Raw genomic sequence first — 17000 nt, 5'->3', positions numbered from 1 at the left:
GACTATTTTAAAAACACTTAACAGGAAGTAACAAAGATTGGTGGAGTATATTAAAGATTCATTAAAATTTCTCTTCAGCATATCAGGCATTGGATTTATTACAAACACGTTTTATATCGTCACCTTTATTATCCTAGAAAGGCTAGAAAGGTTTATATTAACTCCTCAATGGAAATTAAAGGCTATACTAAATAATTTTTGCCTTAGGCGAGTCTAGTTGGCCAAACTTACTAAATCATGCAAAGAGATTTTAGACCTGGCCTGTTGTGCTTCATTGCGTAATAATGGTTTTACTAAAAAAAAAAATAGAAAGAGTGCTTGTTTGTGGTAAGCTATCGTAAAGACGACTGGAAATTTCTGCGTAGGTTGAGCTCACAAACTGAAAGACATTTTTTCTCGTAATGTAAAAGAAATTAAGCTTTGTATTCGACTTTGATGTCTACAAGTTGAAAATTAATTAACATGAGAGCCTCCCCGGCAAAAAAAATTGAGGTAGACGCCTAAAGGAAACAAAATCTGCGCATTTTGCAGCTTTATTTAATCCCTAAAAGATACCATTCTAAAACAGATAGACAAATCAGAGCTATAGAGACTTAAATGGTAATAAAGATATCATCGAATGCTTCAATCTATTAGTATATTTAAAACGCATTGTCACAATGCGGCCATAAATCTTTGGTTCTCCATCTGTTGAAATAGCAATCTTCATTGAAAAAGAACTGCAGGAACAAATTAGAAATATAACACCAAATACTATATGCATCACTGCCAACATACATGGAAATATTCAGTCATCCGTCATAATTTCTAAGTAAATGAAAACAACGCTAATCTTTTTACATCAAAACGCCAAATATGATGCACGTGCGACCCTAATTAAAAGATACCTTCATGAAAAATGTTAGCGTTTCGCCCTGCATGAACGTACCCTTATAGTCCTTATAATAGGCGACGACATCTCCGCCCTTTCACACGAGAGTCCATTCCACGGGCTCTCAATTTCTATGAAAGCTTAAACTCTGGCCACTCAAATATCTATCAAATTGTTTTCTAGTTCAAAAATTGTGCCGAAAACTGAGTTCTTTCTTCGCTTGCAGTGGGGGGACCTATCACAGAACTTTCAAAACACAATTTAAATTTCTACATGTCAATTTATCGAGATTTACGGAATCGACACATAACTAAACATTAATCCCATTCCTACTTTTTGGCCGTTCATTCTAGCAGTTCGTGCTGGTTATGCTCGAGCAGTTGCAAAACTCTTTGATAGCAAAAAGTCGAAAAAAGATATTCAAAATCAAGACTGTGCAATAAACGAAAACAAATAATACTGCTGCAGTGCTGAAGGAACTATTATCCTTGTTCAAGGGATTGATTCCCGCAATATCAGTAATTCATGTCAAGAGAGGATAAGGGGACTTTCCCCTCATCCTCTCTTGTTCATGTAGTATGAAATGTCACTTTTGTTTTTAGGAAGAGCTCTTTCCAAGCTGTTACGGGTGCATCTACGTGACGTTACACGGCGTGCTCTTGTAGACCTTGTTGTCGTTTAGGTTTTGGTATTATAACCGCTGTCCCTTTTACAAACACTTCATCACCATCGTAATCAGTAAGAGCTGGCCAAACACAGACTGTCATGGTTGGCGTCTTCTCTTTAGCTTCCTCTTTTTCGGTTTGAAAGAAGTCGTCAAATTTGTCGCCGTGTACTTGGTTAACCTGGACAATCTTTAATGGTGGAAGTAGGTTTACCATTCGCCAGGCAATCCTCACGCATTCTGTGATATAATTCTTCATGCTTGTTCTTGATATTATTTCATCGTCAAGGTGTGGCAGCCAGGGTTCACTTTTTCTCCATTGATCACGTTTTTTTGTTAACTCTCTTAACATTCGCTGTAGAAAATGTTAAAGAAATATTTGTTTGTTGATTGATTACTCTTTTTTATAAAGTACGTGTAGAACATTGTGGGCTGTCAGCTTATACACTAAACACCCGCAAATAAGAACAAGTGGATTAAGAACATCGGGCTCAAAGTTAGCCAATAAAGCATGCATCATATATATAAGAACCAATTCAGCCTGATAAATAAAACATGTTCTTATATAAAAAGAAATAGCGAGTACCAAAATAAGAAAGCAATACAGTAATTCAACTTAAAGTACCATCGTGTGGTGGACCATATTAACTCCAAATACATTACAATTTTGAGGATCATTCAGTAATTGCAGGGATACCTGAGAAGAAATAAGAAGAACATTAAGAAGAAATACCTTTTCCAAGTCTGTTAGATCACAATTGACTGCCATTTCTTTAAGCACTGAGGAACAAGCGACCTTGAAGAACTCAGCTGAAAGCAAGGATTGCATTTCCGCTGATATCGATTGTTGCATGCCTCTTTGAATGAGTTGTGATGCCTGTGTTTTAAAAAATATGAGTGATCAATTTTTAGTGGACCGCATTTTACATCATCATCATCATCATCATCATCTTTATCTAACAAATCACGGAACCTTATTGAAACCAAATTATTGATACTAACTGTATTCAAATCTATCTGTAAATTTCAAACAGAACCTTGACTCCATCTAACAGCTTACTTCATCCAAATTGAAATCACTAGAATATAAAACTATAGAATTCTCGGGAGGAGATATAATAATTAGCAGTGCAGCTGAAGCGTAAGCTTGTAATTCTACTGGTCCTCTAGTGTAGCAGCTGCTATCGTTTTGGGGGATAGGGGCATTGTTCGTGTTGCTTGTTCTAAGGTTCTATCAAAGGGAAGCGAGCTTTTCATGTGAGACCTGATGAGAGCTGCTATTCGACCCATAGTAAAAAGCAATTTGGCCTGATAACTTTCTACTTCCCAGACCCTGAGAATGGGAATGTCCGCCTATTTTTCAGTCAGAGAATTTTTTAAATTTAATAGCTATGCATTTTCTGGTTTACATATGATCAAATATTCTTTGATTGATTTACCTCTGCGGATATAGCTTCACTCTCTTCGTAATTTACACCAACAGATGGAGCACACTGGAAAAATTTTGGCAGCGCCTGCTGATTGAATGCGTCTTTTGTGTAACTTGCAATATCGTATGCAGTCTAAAAAAACGAAATTCAATTTAGGAAGGTACAGTTGTTTATCTCAAACTCAAGCAATAATTATAAGAGAAGTTTATAGGTGTCCCACCTTCTTCGTTAGACTACAAAGCACTTGAAAACATTTTACGCTTGTTCCAGATCCTTTTTGGGCTCTGCGTTTTGTCCAACGGAATTACGCTAAATACAGTCGATATGAAGTCCCCCCTCTCCCCACCCCCGACCCTTATATAATGTTGATTGATAGCATGCAGTCTTAGTTTGCGGAAAACATCATTGCAAGTGGAAGGTGAGAGATACTGCTGATCAGTGTGTTTTTTCTAGTGAACATCGATATTACGGACGATAATGTAGCACCTTCAGATTTCCTCGTGAGTCCTGATCACACAACTGACAGAGGTGCTAGGCTAAAACGACCGCCGCCATCTTGAATAAAGCAAGATTTCCTTTGTCACTGATATGCTAAATAAATGTTTCTGTGTATAAAGAGCTGAAATGTTTTTATATATAAAAAGCAGCAGTAATTGATTTCATTTTTTGAAGAATTTATACGCGATTTAATGCTGGCCTTAAAGTAATACCTTGCTTTACAAAAGTTAGGCATCTATTATATAAATATGGCGTCGTTAAAAAGTATGATCTGATTAAAATCAGTTTCACATTTCTGGGAATAGACTATCATACATGTAGTTGAAAATTTATTGATAAAGTACCACGAATATTCGGCATGTCAAATCCTTCCTGTACCAGAGCTCGGTCCTATCCGCACGATGTTCTCCAAACGCTTCGATGGCTTGTCGACGTTTGGTGCCGTCCATTCCTTGGTATCGCTTTAAGACATCACTTCGCTTGTTTCTGCTCGTGACATCTTCAGAATTGCTTTGGTAACTGCGATGATTCATTTCTGAATCGTTATTAATCCTATATTTGGCAAAAGATTCAATAATACTCAAAATCATAAGGTGTCTGTGAAACTGATCACTGAACTATAAAACTTGTGACAGTGGATCAACAAGAAAATACTGGCTACTAAGGTATTTTCGTGTGATTCAGTTCCACTTGATCACTTAATTCTCAAACGTTTAAAAGATCAAAAATTTAGTTACCTACCTTTGACGCAGACTTTGGTTTTCTTCCTTACTTTGTTTGTACGATGCGTCAAGATCGTAAAACCTTTTTTGAAGTGCGTCGTAGTCTTCAAACTTCTCCTTCACCATTTTCACCACGGCATTGTTGGCCTCCATGAAGTAGTTGATGTCTGCTTTTTGTGTTCTTTCGTCCATTGCCGGAGTTTCTGCCTGAGTCTGGTCTGAATATTGGGGGTTTATTTCTTGATGCCTAACCAAGGCACCCTCACTTGGTGCTGCGGAGGAACAACTCCCCATGCAATTTCGTAATTTAAATCGATCAGTTCAATGCTCGATAACATAGCATTCAGATAAATTCAATACATTTTAGTGAACTGAAATGTCTTTGTTTATTTCAAGGAATAGGGTGTGTCATTTCTAGGAAACATGATTATTCATTACGTTTGTAAAAACGATAGACACGAAAGCGATAGTAATTGTCCTCGTCTTACGGATTGCTCGCAATTATGTAGCTTTGGCACATTTTACATAGTGAAATAATGTAGCTTGATGTCCTTGTCTTCATGTATTCGGCCTGGTTCTAAGGACGGTCTCTCAATGCTACATATCATGCGCCTTTCGTAGAAAATCTTGGAAAACATGGCGTCGCAAGTTAAAAGAGATGTTATTATAGCGATCGACTTCGGTACTACCTACAGCGGGTTTGGATATGTTTTCCCAAACGCATCCGAAGATCATATCTACGTTTTTCAGAAGTGGGGAAGAGGGCAAGGAATTAGCTACAGCAAGACGCCAACAGCTCTTCTTTTGACGGAGAATGGTGAGCTGCACAAATTTGGACATGCAGCGGTGGAGACATACGGCAAACAAGCAATGTCGCAGAAGGATTGTAAAAAGCTTTTGTATTTCGAGAAGTTTAAATTGCTGCTTCATTCGCAAAAGGTAAGTTTCTTTACTTTCTTTTACATGAGCTTTTGCGGTGTATGTTGAGAGTTTCTGAATCGAGCGGCTTTAATAGTTCTCAACAAAAGAGGGTCACAAAAGCGAATCGAAACCGAAACTGTCATCTGTTAATTTTTATTTAGGATCTAAATGAGAGGACAGAAGTACAAGCCCGGAATGGAAAAAAGTGGCCAGCCTTGGAAGTGTTTGCAAAGTGCCTTGAATACTTAAAAAGAGTTTCAACAGATGCCGTAAACGAGCGTCATTTGAAGTCACAAAAGGACAACCCTGATGCAGACGTCATGTACAAACCAGAACAGATTCAATGGGTTATCACAATTCCTGCAATATGGAGTGTTTCTGCCAAAGAGTTCATGAGAAAAGCTGCTTACAAGGTAACTAATCTGAATGCTCACCAAACTCATTCTCTTAGCAGGTTGATCTATACATGGATTGATTAAAATATTATATTAATGATGGAAATTGTTTTAGTACAATGTGTGACACTGGTGACTCTGTGACTGACTCTGCTTCGATTCCAAAAACATTCACTTACGGGCATAAGTTCTTTACTGATTTTCCATTGCATTTTTTGCTAAAACCAACTTCTAGTCCGGCAGAATTTTCAATCTTTTTATCCTTTAAAAATATCGTTATACATACATACATACATACATACATACATACATACATACATACATACATACATACATACATACATACATACATACATACATACATACATACATACATACATACATACATACATACATACATACATACATACATACACAACATACATACATACATACATACATACATACATACATACCTACATACATACATACATACATACAGACACACACACACATACATACATACATACATACATACATACATACATACATACATACATACATACATACATACATACATACATACATACATACATACATACATACATACATACATACATACATACATACATACATACATACATACATACATACATACATACATACATACATACATACATACATACATACATACATACATACATACATAATTTATTCCACGTCCCCACGGGGCTTTTCAGTGAAATATTAACATTAATTAAAATAAAATAAATGAAAAAAAATTAAATAAGTGAGTAAATGAATAAATAAATAAATAAATAAATAAATAAATAGGTAAATAATAAATATTCAAAATTAATTACAAAAGTTAAATTCCTAAAGTTAAACTAAATTAAGCTTATTACAGTTCATTAAAAGTGACTTCCTCAAATTGTTCCTGAATTGCGCTAATGATTGGCATAACTTTAGATTTTGCGGCAGGGCGTTCCAGATTGATACTGTTCTATAGTAAAAGGTTCTTTGTCCAGCTGCAGTTCTAAAAAGAGGGATGTTTAATAACTGCGCGTTTCTGGTTTTGTAGTTCGATATAGATGATCGTTTAGTAAACAGATCAGACAAGTACTCTGGGGCAAGGCAGTTCATACATTTAAATGCCATAATTGAATCACGATAATATAACTGTTGTTTTACTGGGAGCCAGTTGAGTTGCCTGAGAATGGGAGTCACATGGTCGTATTTCTGGGCCCCACTAACAATCCTACAGGCAAAGTTCTGGACAGCTTGGAGTTTGGCAATATTGGATTGTGATGTACTACTCCAAACCGAGGAGCAATAATAAAGTTTAGTAAAAACTAAAGCATTGATAATAAGAATTAAGGTGCGCTGATCAAAGCAGTGTTTGACGCGGTTTATCTGGCCTAGTCGTGACATACAAGAAGCGACGGTAGTCGTCACATGGTCGTTGAAGGTTAAGCAAGTATCCAGGACAACACCAAGGTCTCTGGCGGCCTTCACTGGAGTAAGCTGTTTTCCAAGAAGCGAAAGCTGGATTTTATCGATCTTAGCGACCATCTGCTTGCTGCCACAGACTAGGAGCTTCGTCTTGTCAGGATTTAGCAGTAACTGATTATCAAAGCACCAGTTACATATTCTTGCAAGGTCTCGGTTTATTTCTGTTGCTACTTGTGATTGGTCTTGAGGCTGAAATGACAAAAGAAGCTTGGTGTCGTCCACGTAACACTGCACGGAACAATATTGTGGAACTGATGGCAGATCGTTCATGTAAATGCTAAAGAGGAGAGGTCCTAGTATACTCCCCTGGGAAACACCCTTGACCACTTGCAGGCGATCAGAAACAGCTGTTCCGATTGTAACAACCTGATAACGGGAGGTTAGGTAACTGCGAAACCACTGTATAGCTGAGGGCGAGGCGCCGACATCTTGCAATTTGACAAGAAGCATGTTGTGATTTATACTGTCAAAAGCTTTGCTCATGTCAAGCAAAACTACAGCCGTAAGTTGTTTTTTGTCGATCGCACTTAATATCATGTCGGTGGTCTGGATCACAGAGGTTTCGGTAGAGTGACTCTTTTTGTTTCCGCTTTGTTTGGTGGACAAACGGTTTTTTGAAGTTAGGTATTCCATAAACTGATCGTGAGCCACTCTCTCACACGCTTTAGACAGGATAGGCAAAAGTGATATTGGTCTATTGTTGTTGGCTATTTCGTGATCACCGTCTTTGAGTATTGGTTTCACTTCAGCGATTTTCCACACGTTTGGGAAAGAAGCGGAAAGAAGCGAGGTGTTAATTATTGAAGTGAGTGGGTGCGAAATAGCTTGGAGGCAATCCTTAATCACCCGTATCGGAATTTTGTCAATCCCGGGCGCTTTGTTTGGAGACATGTTCTTGATAATAGTTTCCACCTGGTGGCATTTAACAGACGTGAAAGAAAATTGTTCAGACACCGGGTAGCTTTTTGCTTGAAAAACAGTTTCGCCTGGTTTGTAGTTACAGTCAGTGGTTGTTGCCATCTCTTGAATCTTTTTGATGGTGTTTTCGCCCACACTTGCGAAGAAATGATTAAATTCATTGGCCACAGATTTATGATCTTTGCTGTAGATTTTCTGGGTTGTTGACTTCTTCGGTATGCAGGAACGGATTAATTTCCAGATGCAGTTTGTATTGTTTTTATTATTCTGAATTTGCTGATTTACATATTCTCTCTCTGCCTGCCGAATTTCACGGTTTAATTCGCGGCAACAGTTCTTATATTGGCACCACGCATAGGAATCTTTGCTTTTCTTGGCTGTTTTTTCCACTGATCTCTTGTTCGCATAAGCTCTCGGATTTCATCAGTAACATAAGGATTCGGGCGTCCGCGTATTTTCATCGTTTTAATCGGTGCGTGTTTATCCAAGATATCATTAAATAATAATGATGATAATAATGACAAATGCTGTCGGCGAGTAAAGGGTGTTGGATTCCTGTATAATTTTTTGCAGATGCTTCTGTTTACCTTATATGAAACTGATCTCATGACTCATGATTATGTCCCATTTTGTCTTTAAAGGCAGGAATAGCGAGTCCTGAGGATCCCGACCAGTTGATTCTAGCACTGGAACCCGAAGCTGCTTCGTACTATTGTAGAAAATTACCGTTCAACATGTTTAAAGGAAACCATGGAAAAGATGTAGTAAAGGAAACTCTGGACGAGGAAAATGTTCCGTACATGGTGGTCGATAATGGAGGTGTGTTTTCACTCAACTACTTCTGATTTACCCATGTTGACCAGTCGGATGGGCTTTCTCTTGCTTAAAAAGTTTAGGAGATTGAGGGTTTCGAAGATTTTTTGGCCCAACTTCAAACTGGTGGGAGGCGTAGTGGCATAATGGTTAGCGCGCTCGACTCCGAGACGAACGGCCCGGGTACGAGGCCTGGCCGGGCGCTGCATTGTGTTCTTAGGCAAGACACTTTACTCTCACAGTGCCTCTCGCCACCCAGGTGTATAAATGAGTACCGGCGAATTTACTGCTGGGGGTAACCCTGCGATGCACTAGCATCCCATCCAGGGAGGACTAGCAATACTCCTAGTCGCTTAATACTACGGAAACCGGGATAAGCTCCGGCTGTATGGGCCACTTGGCTCGGAAACAGACTTAACTTTACTTTTACAACTTCAAACTGATCGTAAAATGCGGAAGTAACCTTATTAAACTTTCGCTGCAAAATTCTTCTTGGCTGATTTATCTTCGGAACGAGACAGCCTCTTGGAAAAACACTTCATCTTGTCCCGAATTACCTGTATGAAAAATAAAATGTTTAAACCGCGCGCGATGTTGTGAACAGGCAGACTGAAGGAAGGGGGGTGAGCATTATTTCTCTCTTTTTTGTTTACTCTCACTGGTACAATCTACATCATGTGTTTAAATGTGAATTTCTCTGTGCAGGTGGAACTTTGGATATTACCGTCCATGAGGTTAATGCTGTAGATGGACATATTTTAGAGAAAGACTGTCCCTCTGGTGGTCTCTTTGGCGGAATTCATGTCGACAGAGAATTTGAGAAGCTGATGAGTAGAGCATTTGGAGAAGACTTCATAAGCAAATTCAAAGAACAATTCCCGAGTGACTGGCAAACCATAATGACTCGCTTTGAGACCCACAAGAGGGCAGAAGAAGATGTTGATAACGAAGAGATAAGTATCCCTCTCCCTTTAAACTTCATGAAGTCTTGTTATCACGACATCGGGGAAGATGATGCTATCAATGCGAGGATTAAACGTTTTTATTCTGAAAAGGTCAGTGTGAGTAGCGACTACCTGAATATAACCATGGAACTGCTTGGCGACCTACACCGTCCGATAGTGACCAAGATTGCAGAACACATCAAACATTTGCTCTCCAAGCAAAGTCTTCAAGATGTCAAGACCATGTTTCTTGTCGGTGGCTTCTCTGAAGCTCAATTTTTGCGAAAAGAAATTTCTCGCTGTTTTCCCGACAAAAGAATTCTTATTCCACATGACCCCGAACTCGCCATAATCCGTGGCGCCGTAGAGTTTGCTCAAGACCCGAGTTTGCTGCGAGCAAGAGTCATGGGCAAGACATATGGTGTAAATACCTGGAGTAGGTTTGATCCTAAAATACACCCTAAAGAAAAACGAGAAGTCCGCTTACATAGAGTGTACTGTCGTGACATTTTTCACACGTTAGTTAAGAAGGGCGAACGGATAGATATCGAGGAGACGAGAGCGCACTCATTCTTTCCCATTAATCCCGACTCGACCAGGTTCTCAGTCCGTTTTTACAGCACAGACCAGGAGGACGCTCAATTTTTCACCGACCCTGGGGTTGTGAGCGAGAACGTTGAAATTTTGATTCCTAGTCCTGATACCACCAAGGGCCTAGACAGAGAGTTACGATTGGATGTAAAGTTTGGTGGTACAGAATTAAAAGTTACAGTCACGGATGTTGAATCTGGAAATGTTAGAGCGGCATCCATTGAACTCGTCGCTAGACCGGTTCTGCATTCCCGTTTCCATTAAACGGAAGTGAGGTAGATGATATGAAATGGACTTTTGGAAAGTCATATAAAAAAAGAACTAACATTTCATTGCATATTTCGTTTTTATTTTTATGTACTTTACTTCGGCAGTCCAAAGTAAATGACAAACTGATCATTTTCACCTTAATTTGTAAATTGTTAGCCTGTAATGCTAGTGCTACCTCTTTGGCAAAATGATATTGGAAGTATTTTATTGTATTGCGGCATTGTAGTTTTACTTGTGACAGTTCAGTATCATAACCCAGATAACCGGTTTGCATAGTTTACAAAGTAAATGCTTCTTTGGAGAATGAAGGTCAGCTTAAAAGACTGTATAAATTGTATGATAGAAACCAACAAACAGTTTTTAATTAATTTTTTTTTAATTAGTTTTTTTTAATTTTTATTGGGCCGATTTTGGCTTATTTTGCAAACAGGTCGATCCAAAATGGTACAAAACCCTGTGATCATGTTAATATGCAATAACTGTATGTTTCTTGATACTATTGATTCTTATTAGTAAAGAGTTAAATAAAGCTGTGTAGACCAGGTAGTAAAAATACTTTACCAGAGCATTGTTTCGATGGCCAAATTACACACACAGAGAAAAGCTGTATTGCAAATCACCAACGGTTTTTCAGTGATTGTCAATTTTGTTTTTTATTCTCAGCTTTAAATGCTATTTTGACTTAAATAAAAACTGTTATGAAATACCAATAAATCTGGTACATTACTTGCAAAAAATATCGGACGATTTTAATTTCGGACAAAAACGTGTCCGACAATAAAAGGGTCCGTAATTTTAAGCGTCCGAAATATTTACCGTACAGTATAAAACTTTTAAGTACGTACTTTCTTGGGCGACGCCATCACCTATATTCAAGGCCAATATATATGATAGAGCCAGAACTCGGATTAGACTTTGCTTGTTCTTTTTATCACTGGAAAGGAAATTATTATTTATTTTTTTATGAAAAACATAATGCAGATAAATTCCATTTTAAACATAGTTATATTTTTTATCCAATCCGGTTTTATGATAATTGCAGTGCCAGTACCAGTGCCAGTGGTGCTAGTCCTATTCTGCTTCGTCATCGATAAAATTTGTGTTATTTTCTTGTCGGTGTATCTGTAAAACCTTGAGGGTGTAGTAAAACTATCATTTTCACAGATGTTGTTTCAGTCTAATTCGTGTTTTGTAGGCGTAAATTTACTTTAGCTATGTTTCAGCAAAATGAGATAATGGCAATAATTCAGTGCAATGTCACATGACGTGGTAACCGGTTCCTAATCAAGACATCTTGCGGATCCTTTGTTTGTCCAAAGGTATCCATCATGTGCGACCCTAAATCGAGTAGTTCAATTCCTAAGCGCGGTCGTTATTTTGAGCGGTGGCAAAACAGAGGTCGTATCAAAACAATGAAAAATAACATCTGAACTTCCTTTAGGAGAAAATCTGCGAGGGATTAAGCTTTACCGTTGCTGCTTCGCGCCCTTGCAACTTTATAATTACACCAAAGAAATAATGCTGAATTGGCGTCTATAGAGCTCCTCTGCAGTAAATTTTTGCGCGAAATTGAGTTGGTATCTTCCGCCAGTTTAAGGTTGCCTTCCACAACAAGTTAAGAATGTTCATTGCTGTCAGTTTTCTAAGGTATCGTGGTTGCGGGCAAAAAAATTTAAAAAGCTAACTGGCAGTGTAGACCGGGCTTAGCTTGAAAGCCGCTGTATCGAATTGAAAAGAATAAAAAGTGGGATTTTCGAGATGTTGTACGGAAGAAGTGAAAATCAGCAAGAATCGATCGAAATCTTACTTTATGGACTTTATAATACCTAACATGGAAGACCAAAATATAAGTACAGTTGGTTTTCTTGTTTGAAATAATAAAACTATATTACGTTGATTGAGGTGATCGATAAAAGGACAAACAACATATTCAGGAGATCAAAATTCAGTATATTTGATATCGTCATAATAATGAAGTGAGAATATAAACGAATTCCCAAGTTTGCAGTTATAACTGCACAGTGGTTTGATCAAATACAAATATATTCGTTGTTGCTACGGGACAATTCAATCTTGTATATATTTCTCTGTGAACATATCCGCAAACTCTTGTGTTGATTTTCGCGCAAATTGGTTGCAATCTTTGCACAGACAACGTAGTAGAAACTTCTAAAATCGGACCCAGATTTTACAAAAATTATTCAGTACACGGCCAACTTGAGTGCGCTTACAAGAGAGAAAGGGTGATTAAGATTTTAAGACCTGGTAAGGTTCGCTTATGCCAATTAAAAAGACCTTAACCGCCAGCGAATGTATCCAAAGCAACCGTAATCCATGGAATCTTGTCGTTTATTATCGATTTTTTCCTTTCTTCCATAAACTGAATTATTTGCTTTGTATTTAAACCAATTTCCCCCATTTTGCAAAACATACAAGAGCACAAACTCAAGAATGCTTTTTATTTCTTTCACCCCACTTTCCTCATCGGAAAGCAATCTTAGATACATTTTATTTAATTTACAAGGCTGGGTTGCCATTTAATGTATTTAAACAACAAACAAGTTCAAGTTCGATAGAACCGTTCGGTTACAAGATATACACTGAATCTGAGCGAAATATTGGAAAGCATTTCAATTTCTCTCAAAATGAAATGTTTGCTTCTTCGATCTTTTGGGGGACGAAAACATAGGACTGTCTAAATTAGCTTATTCCATCGACATTACGTTAACAAATATTTTACAGTGGAATATATTCTGCGCGTCTTTCGACTCGCACATCTTTTTTTCTTAAGTTCGCTCCGTATGGTATGTTGTTCTTGTGTTGAGCTAAAATTACTCGCACTTTTTTACTACATATACACATTAACTTTGATATTGAGCCAATAGTTTCTCTCGCGAAACGCCAAACCAGCGAGGAACGAAGCCCGGGGGGGGGGGGGGTATTTCCCCAAAATACCTATACGGGTATGTGCCGCCCAACGGGGTCGTGACTTTTATCTCGATCTAGAACGGGGTATCCATTTTAGAGACGGGGTAGATATTGCGAACGCACGGGGTGCTAAAAAATTGACCTTTTTCTAGAACGGGGTATCATTTTCAATCTAAATTCTTTCTAGAACGGGGAGCTACTTTGGAGAACCGAGCGGCACACACCCACCCAATACATACCTGAGTACCCCCCCCCCCTCCCAGGGAGCGAAGAGAGGCGGCTGTATTCGCAGGCTAGGAATTGGTATCTACCGCCATTAGGGGTTGTCATTGTTCTCAGGAGCCCTCTTGTCTCCCATTAGTGATCTAGGGCGGCTAAGTTTGTACTAAAAAGTAACGTAAAGTGAAATTATCCATAAACAGTGTCTACAATTGCGTAATTTTAATTAAATGTCATCATAAATTAAGCCCTTCAGCTATGAGAAGGTCTTTGAATTTGCGCGCTCAACCAAGTAACCACGCAGAAGTTTCCAGACGCTTATGCTCCATTTACAATAAACGTGACGGGCAGAAGACATGTATTTGTAATTAAAAGAAATTTCCGGCAGTGTGTCCTACTCGAAAGATCCCAATCAGTCAAGGCAACAAATAACATCGAGGCAAAGCATAACTTTGCGTCGAAGTCTCAAGCGTGAAAATGAAATTGATATAGACCCAATGCAAATATGGCTGCCGTTAATTTTGGGCTCCCAGAAGAATCATTTGTCAACAAAATAAAAACACTTTAACTAAAAGATCAGGCCAAAGTAAAGAAAGTTGGTCGAAGTAAGTTTAATGGGGAGTTATATGACCAAAAACATGAAAACGAGGCTAGGCAGGCCAGGGTGGCTTTTTCATACAAATCTCGTAAATTTGAATGAGTCACAAATCTTCAGCCTTTTAACCAAAAACACTGAAATGTCTAATTGTAGCATATTACTCCATTTATTTTCAATTCTCACCATCAGCGTTTTCAGGAACGTAAAGCGTTGGCCAAACGGCAACGCAAGTGGACGCAAGTAGTCGCAAGTTCAACTTGCGTACAGACTTGCGTTGGCTGCGGCCAAACGGACACGCAAGTTTAGTCGCAAGTGCACGCAAGTTTGCAAAAGTCATTTTAAATGGTACGAGGTGCAATTCAGTATTTGAAGTAAACTGCAAAAAATGCGTCGACTTGCGATGGGTGGCCAAACTGTGAAAAATAACTAAAAGTGGCTATAAGCCACTAAACTCGGAAAAGTTATTATGAAACAAGAATCGAAAACAACAAACTGACAAATAAAGATTTGCTAATACAAATGATGTTATACTTTCCAAATTTCTGTTTACTTCACTTTGATTGTCATCAAATACTGATCGAGACTCGAGAGCAGACCGAAAGGCCAAGAGATAGAGTTCCCATCTGTTGCAAATTGATTTCTTTCTTTTTATTTTTCCTTTTTGTTATTTGAAAGTAACGAATAATAATAATAATAATAATAATAATAATAATAATAATAATAATAATAATAATAATAATACCATTGGCTATAAGTCGAGCGATTTTTTCTCACCAAATCGTACTGAAATAAATTCATCTTTAGCTGAGTGTGTTGGGTTAGTTTTTTTCTAACTGGTTCTAAAAAACCAAAGGTTTAGAGTCTCGGCTTATAGCTGAATAAATATCATAATATTATTTCAAGAAAACTGACATTAATACAATATTTCGGTTGGTGACTAAGCATGTTAATTCTATGTAATTTAACAAGAAATGTAGGTATCAGAGAAAAGGTCTAATTCTCTAGAGGCCTTAAAACACTTGCACGCATTGCGTGCATATGTCTAACAGGAAACGAGTGAAGGAGTGATGGAGTGATGGAGTGAAGGAGTGAAGGAGTGAAGGAGTGAAGGAGTGAAGGAGTGAAGGAGTGAAGGAGTGAAGGAGTGAATTCACTTCGCCCACTACAACTCCTTTCCGAGTTAAAAATGAGTTAACTTAAGTGCAAATTTGATCGCGACCAAAGTGAACGCAAGTCAACGCAAGTGCACGCAAGTCCTGGCCAAACGGAGACGCGTTGCCGTTTGGTCAGGGCTTAACTAAACAAGAGAAATGAATGACACCCATTTTTGCATAAGGTTATTTGAAAGAAAAAACTGAAAATTTCAACAGGATCGTTGAAAAGAACCAACAACAAACTGAAACAATGTTCGATTTGAAAAACGCAAATTATTAAAACTATGGTACATGTTATGGTCAGTTGGTATGATTAGTCTCGATGCCGAAGATATTCAGAGAGAAACCGCAAATAATTTCTCTCCGAACATCATCGGCATTGTGGCTTATTATACCTACCATTTGTAATAATTTCCTATTCTACATATTGTGGTCAATTTTCTTGACCTCAATTCTTTCAAGACCTCTCAACGACTGAGACGATCGTAGGCGATTGGAAGCGATAAGGGGGTCCTCATATGATCGTCCCGATCGCCTGGTATGAGCGAAGACCTACGAAATACATTCATTTTAGCCCTAGATCCAGCACAATGACAGCCTTCAATGAAAGAGCAAAACTCGTGGCCTCCTATCTTCTCAGTTATTGCAGTTTTACGGCGAAAAAGGGAAAGAGAAGCTAGAATGATAGAACACGGGCGATCCAAGCGATAGTGATCGCCCCAATCGCCGCAGACGTTAGCGATCGTCTATGTAATAATCTCATATAAGCGTCCCGATCGCAAGAAAACTTTTTAAAGTGACAGAGGCGATAGAAACGATCGGGGCTATTATATGAGAGCCAGGCTTTACAGATCTTTTGTTTGTCTGTACTTATCGATCGCGAGCAACCCTGGATGAATTGTATTTAATTTAGTTTCTGATATCAAAAAAGGCCAGAACATTTAAGAAATTTGGTTTCCTTGTTGAGAATATATCTTTATTAGGTCGACTGAAGCGATAGATAAAAAGACAAACAACATTTTCAGGAAATTAAAATTTATATTTGATAGAGCGAAGTGAGAATATAAACAAAAAATGGTGTTTTTTAATTCTAATGTGGTTTTCAAGAAGACAATGTACAAATTTGCAGCTACAGTGATTGTAATTCAATTCTCGCAAATTTCTTTGCTTCCGTCTACTTTTTCCGAGTTTTCGCTCAAAAAAGTTTGCAATCTTTGCGAAGATTGCTTAAACAACACTACCAAATGATGAAATTTGCGTTTGCTTATTTTATTGCGAAAAATACTACGAAAAAGTGACCTTGTTTTGAAACTAATTGTTTTGTTCACGGCCAACTTTCTTTTCGTATACAAAAAATCCTGTTGCGTTTATTTGTGGCAATTTAAACAACATAAACTCTAGGAAAAGCAGATTTCGCAAGCTATCGTATCGAAACAAGCCATCACTAGCACACATATTTTATCATTTGTTATTCTTACACAGATCATTTATACGTTGTCTTTTAGCCTCAAATTTTCCCAATTTTGGGGAAAAAAATGTTTCATTTTTGTCAAAATACAAAAGCACAAATACA

At 38.0% G+C, this 17000-nt stretch overlaps 2 protein-coding genes across 2 annotated transcripts; one reads left to right on the top strand and one right to left on the bottom strand.

Annotated features, from left to right (window-relative positions):
* Positions 1–231: 231 nt before the first annotated feature.
* On the bottom strand, positions 232–4537 carry LOC144662425 (uncharacterized). Its single transcript, XM_078523227.1, has 5 exons — positions 4205–4537; positions 3808–4015; positions 2975–3097; positions 2269–2412; positions 232–1890 (listed from the first exon to the last, which is right to left on the bottom strand). Exons 1-5 carry the CDS (start codon positions 4477–4479, stop codon positions 1516–1518), a joined length of 1125 nt encoding a protein of 374 aa, XP_078379353.1. The 5' UTR covers positions 4480–4537; the 3' UTR covers positions 232–1515.
* A 140-nt stretch (positions 4538–4677) lies between these two features.
* LOC144664406 (heat shock 70 kDa protein 12A-like) lies at positions 4678–10693 on the top strand. Its single transcript, XM_078525521.1, has 4 exons — positions 4678–5124; positions 5268–5519; positions 8552–8729; positions 9429–10693. The coding sequence occupies exons 1-4, from the start codon at positions 4822–4824 to the stop codon at positions 10520–10522; spliced, it is 1827 nt and encodes a 608-aa protein (XP_078381647.1). The 5' UTR covers positions 4678–4821; the 3' UTR covers positions 10523–10693.
* Positions 10694–17000: the final 6307 nt, after the last annotated feature.

The sequence above is a fragment of the Oculina patagonica genome, chromosome 8, assembly GCF_052425735.1.
Source record: "Oculina patagonica isolate OP01 chromosome 8, crgOcupat, whole genome shotgun sequence".
Taxonomy (NCBI): Eukaryota; Metazoa; Cnidaria; class Anthozoa; order Scleractinia; family Oculinidae; genus Oculina; species Oculina patagonica.
The sequence above is the reverse complement of the archived record's forward strand: the minus strand, read 5'-3'. Positions and strand labels throughout refer to the sequence as shown.

What these genes read in the sequence shown, in the direction of transcription:
- LOC144662425 (XM_078523227.1), bottom strand. Translation starts at nt 4,479, where the DNA reads ATGGGGAGTTGTTCCTCCGCAGCACCAAGTGAGGGTGCCTTGGTTAGG. An exon ending in AACCAAAGTCTGCGTCAAAG is followed by an intron (nt 4,016 to 4,204) that starts GTAGGTAACTAA and finishes TGCCAAATATAG; the next exon opens with GATTAATAACGATTCAGAAA. An exon ending in GTGAAGCTATATCCGCAGAG is followed by an intron (nt 2,413 to 2,974) that starts GTAAATCAATCA and finishes TTTAAAACACAG; the next exon opens with GCATCACAACTCATTCAAAG.
- LOC144664406 (XM_078525521.1), top strand. Translation starts at nt 4,822, where the DNA reads ATGGCGTCGCAAGTTAAAAGAGATGTTATTATAGCGATCGACTTCGGT. An exon ending in TGCTGCTTCATTCGCAAAAG is followed by an intron (nt 5,125 to 5,267) that starts GTAAGTTTCTTT and finishes ATTTTTATTTAG; the next exon opens with GATCTAAATGAGAGGACAGA. An exon ending in TGAGAAAAGCTGCTTACAAG is followed by an intron (nt 5,520 to 8,551) that starts GTAACTAATCTG and finishes TTGTCTTTAAAG; the next exon opens with GCAGGAATAGCGAGTCCTGA.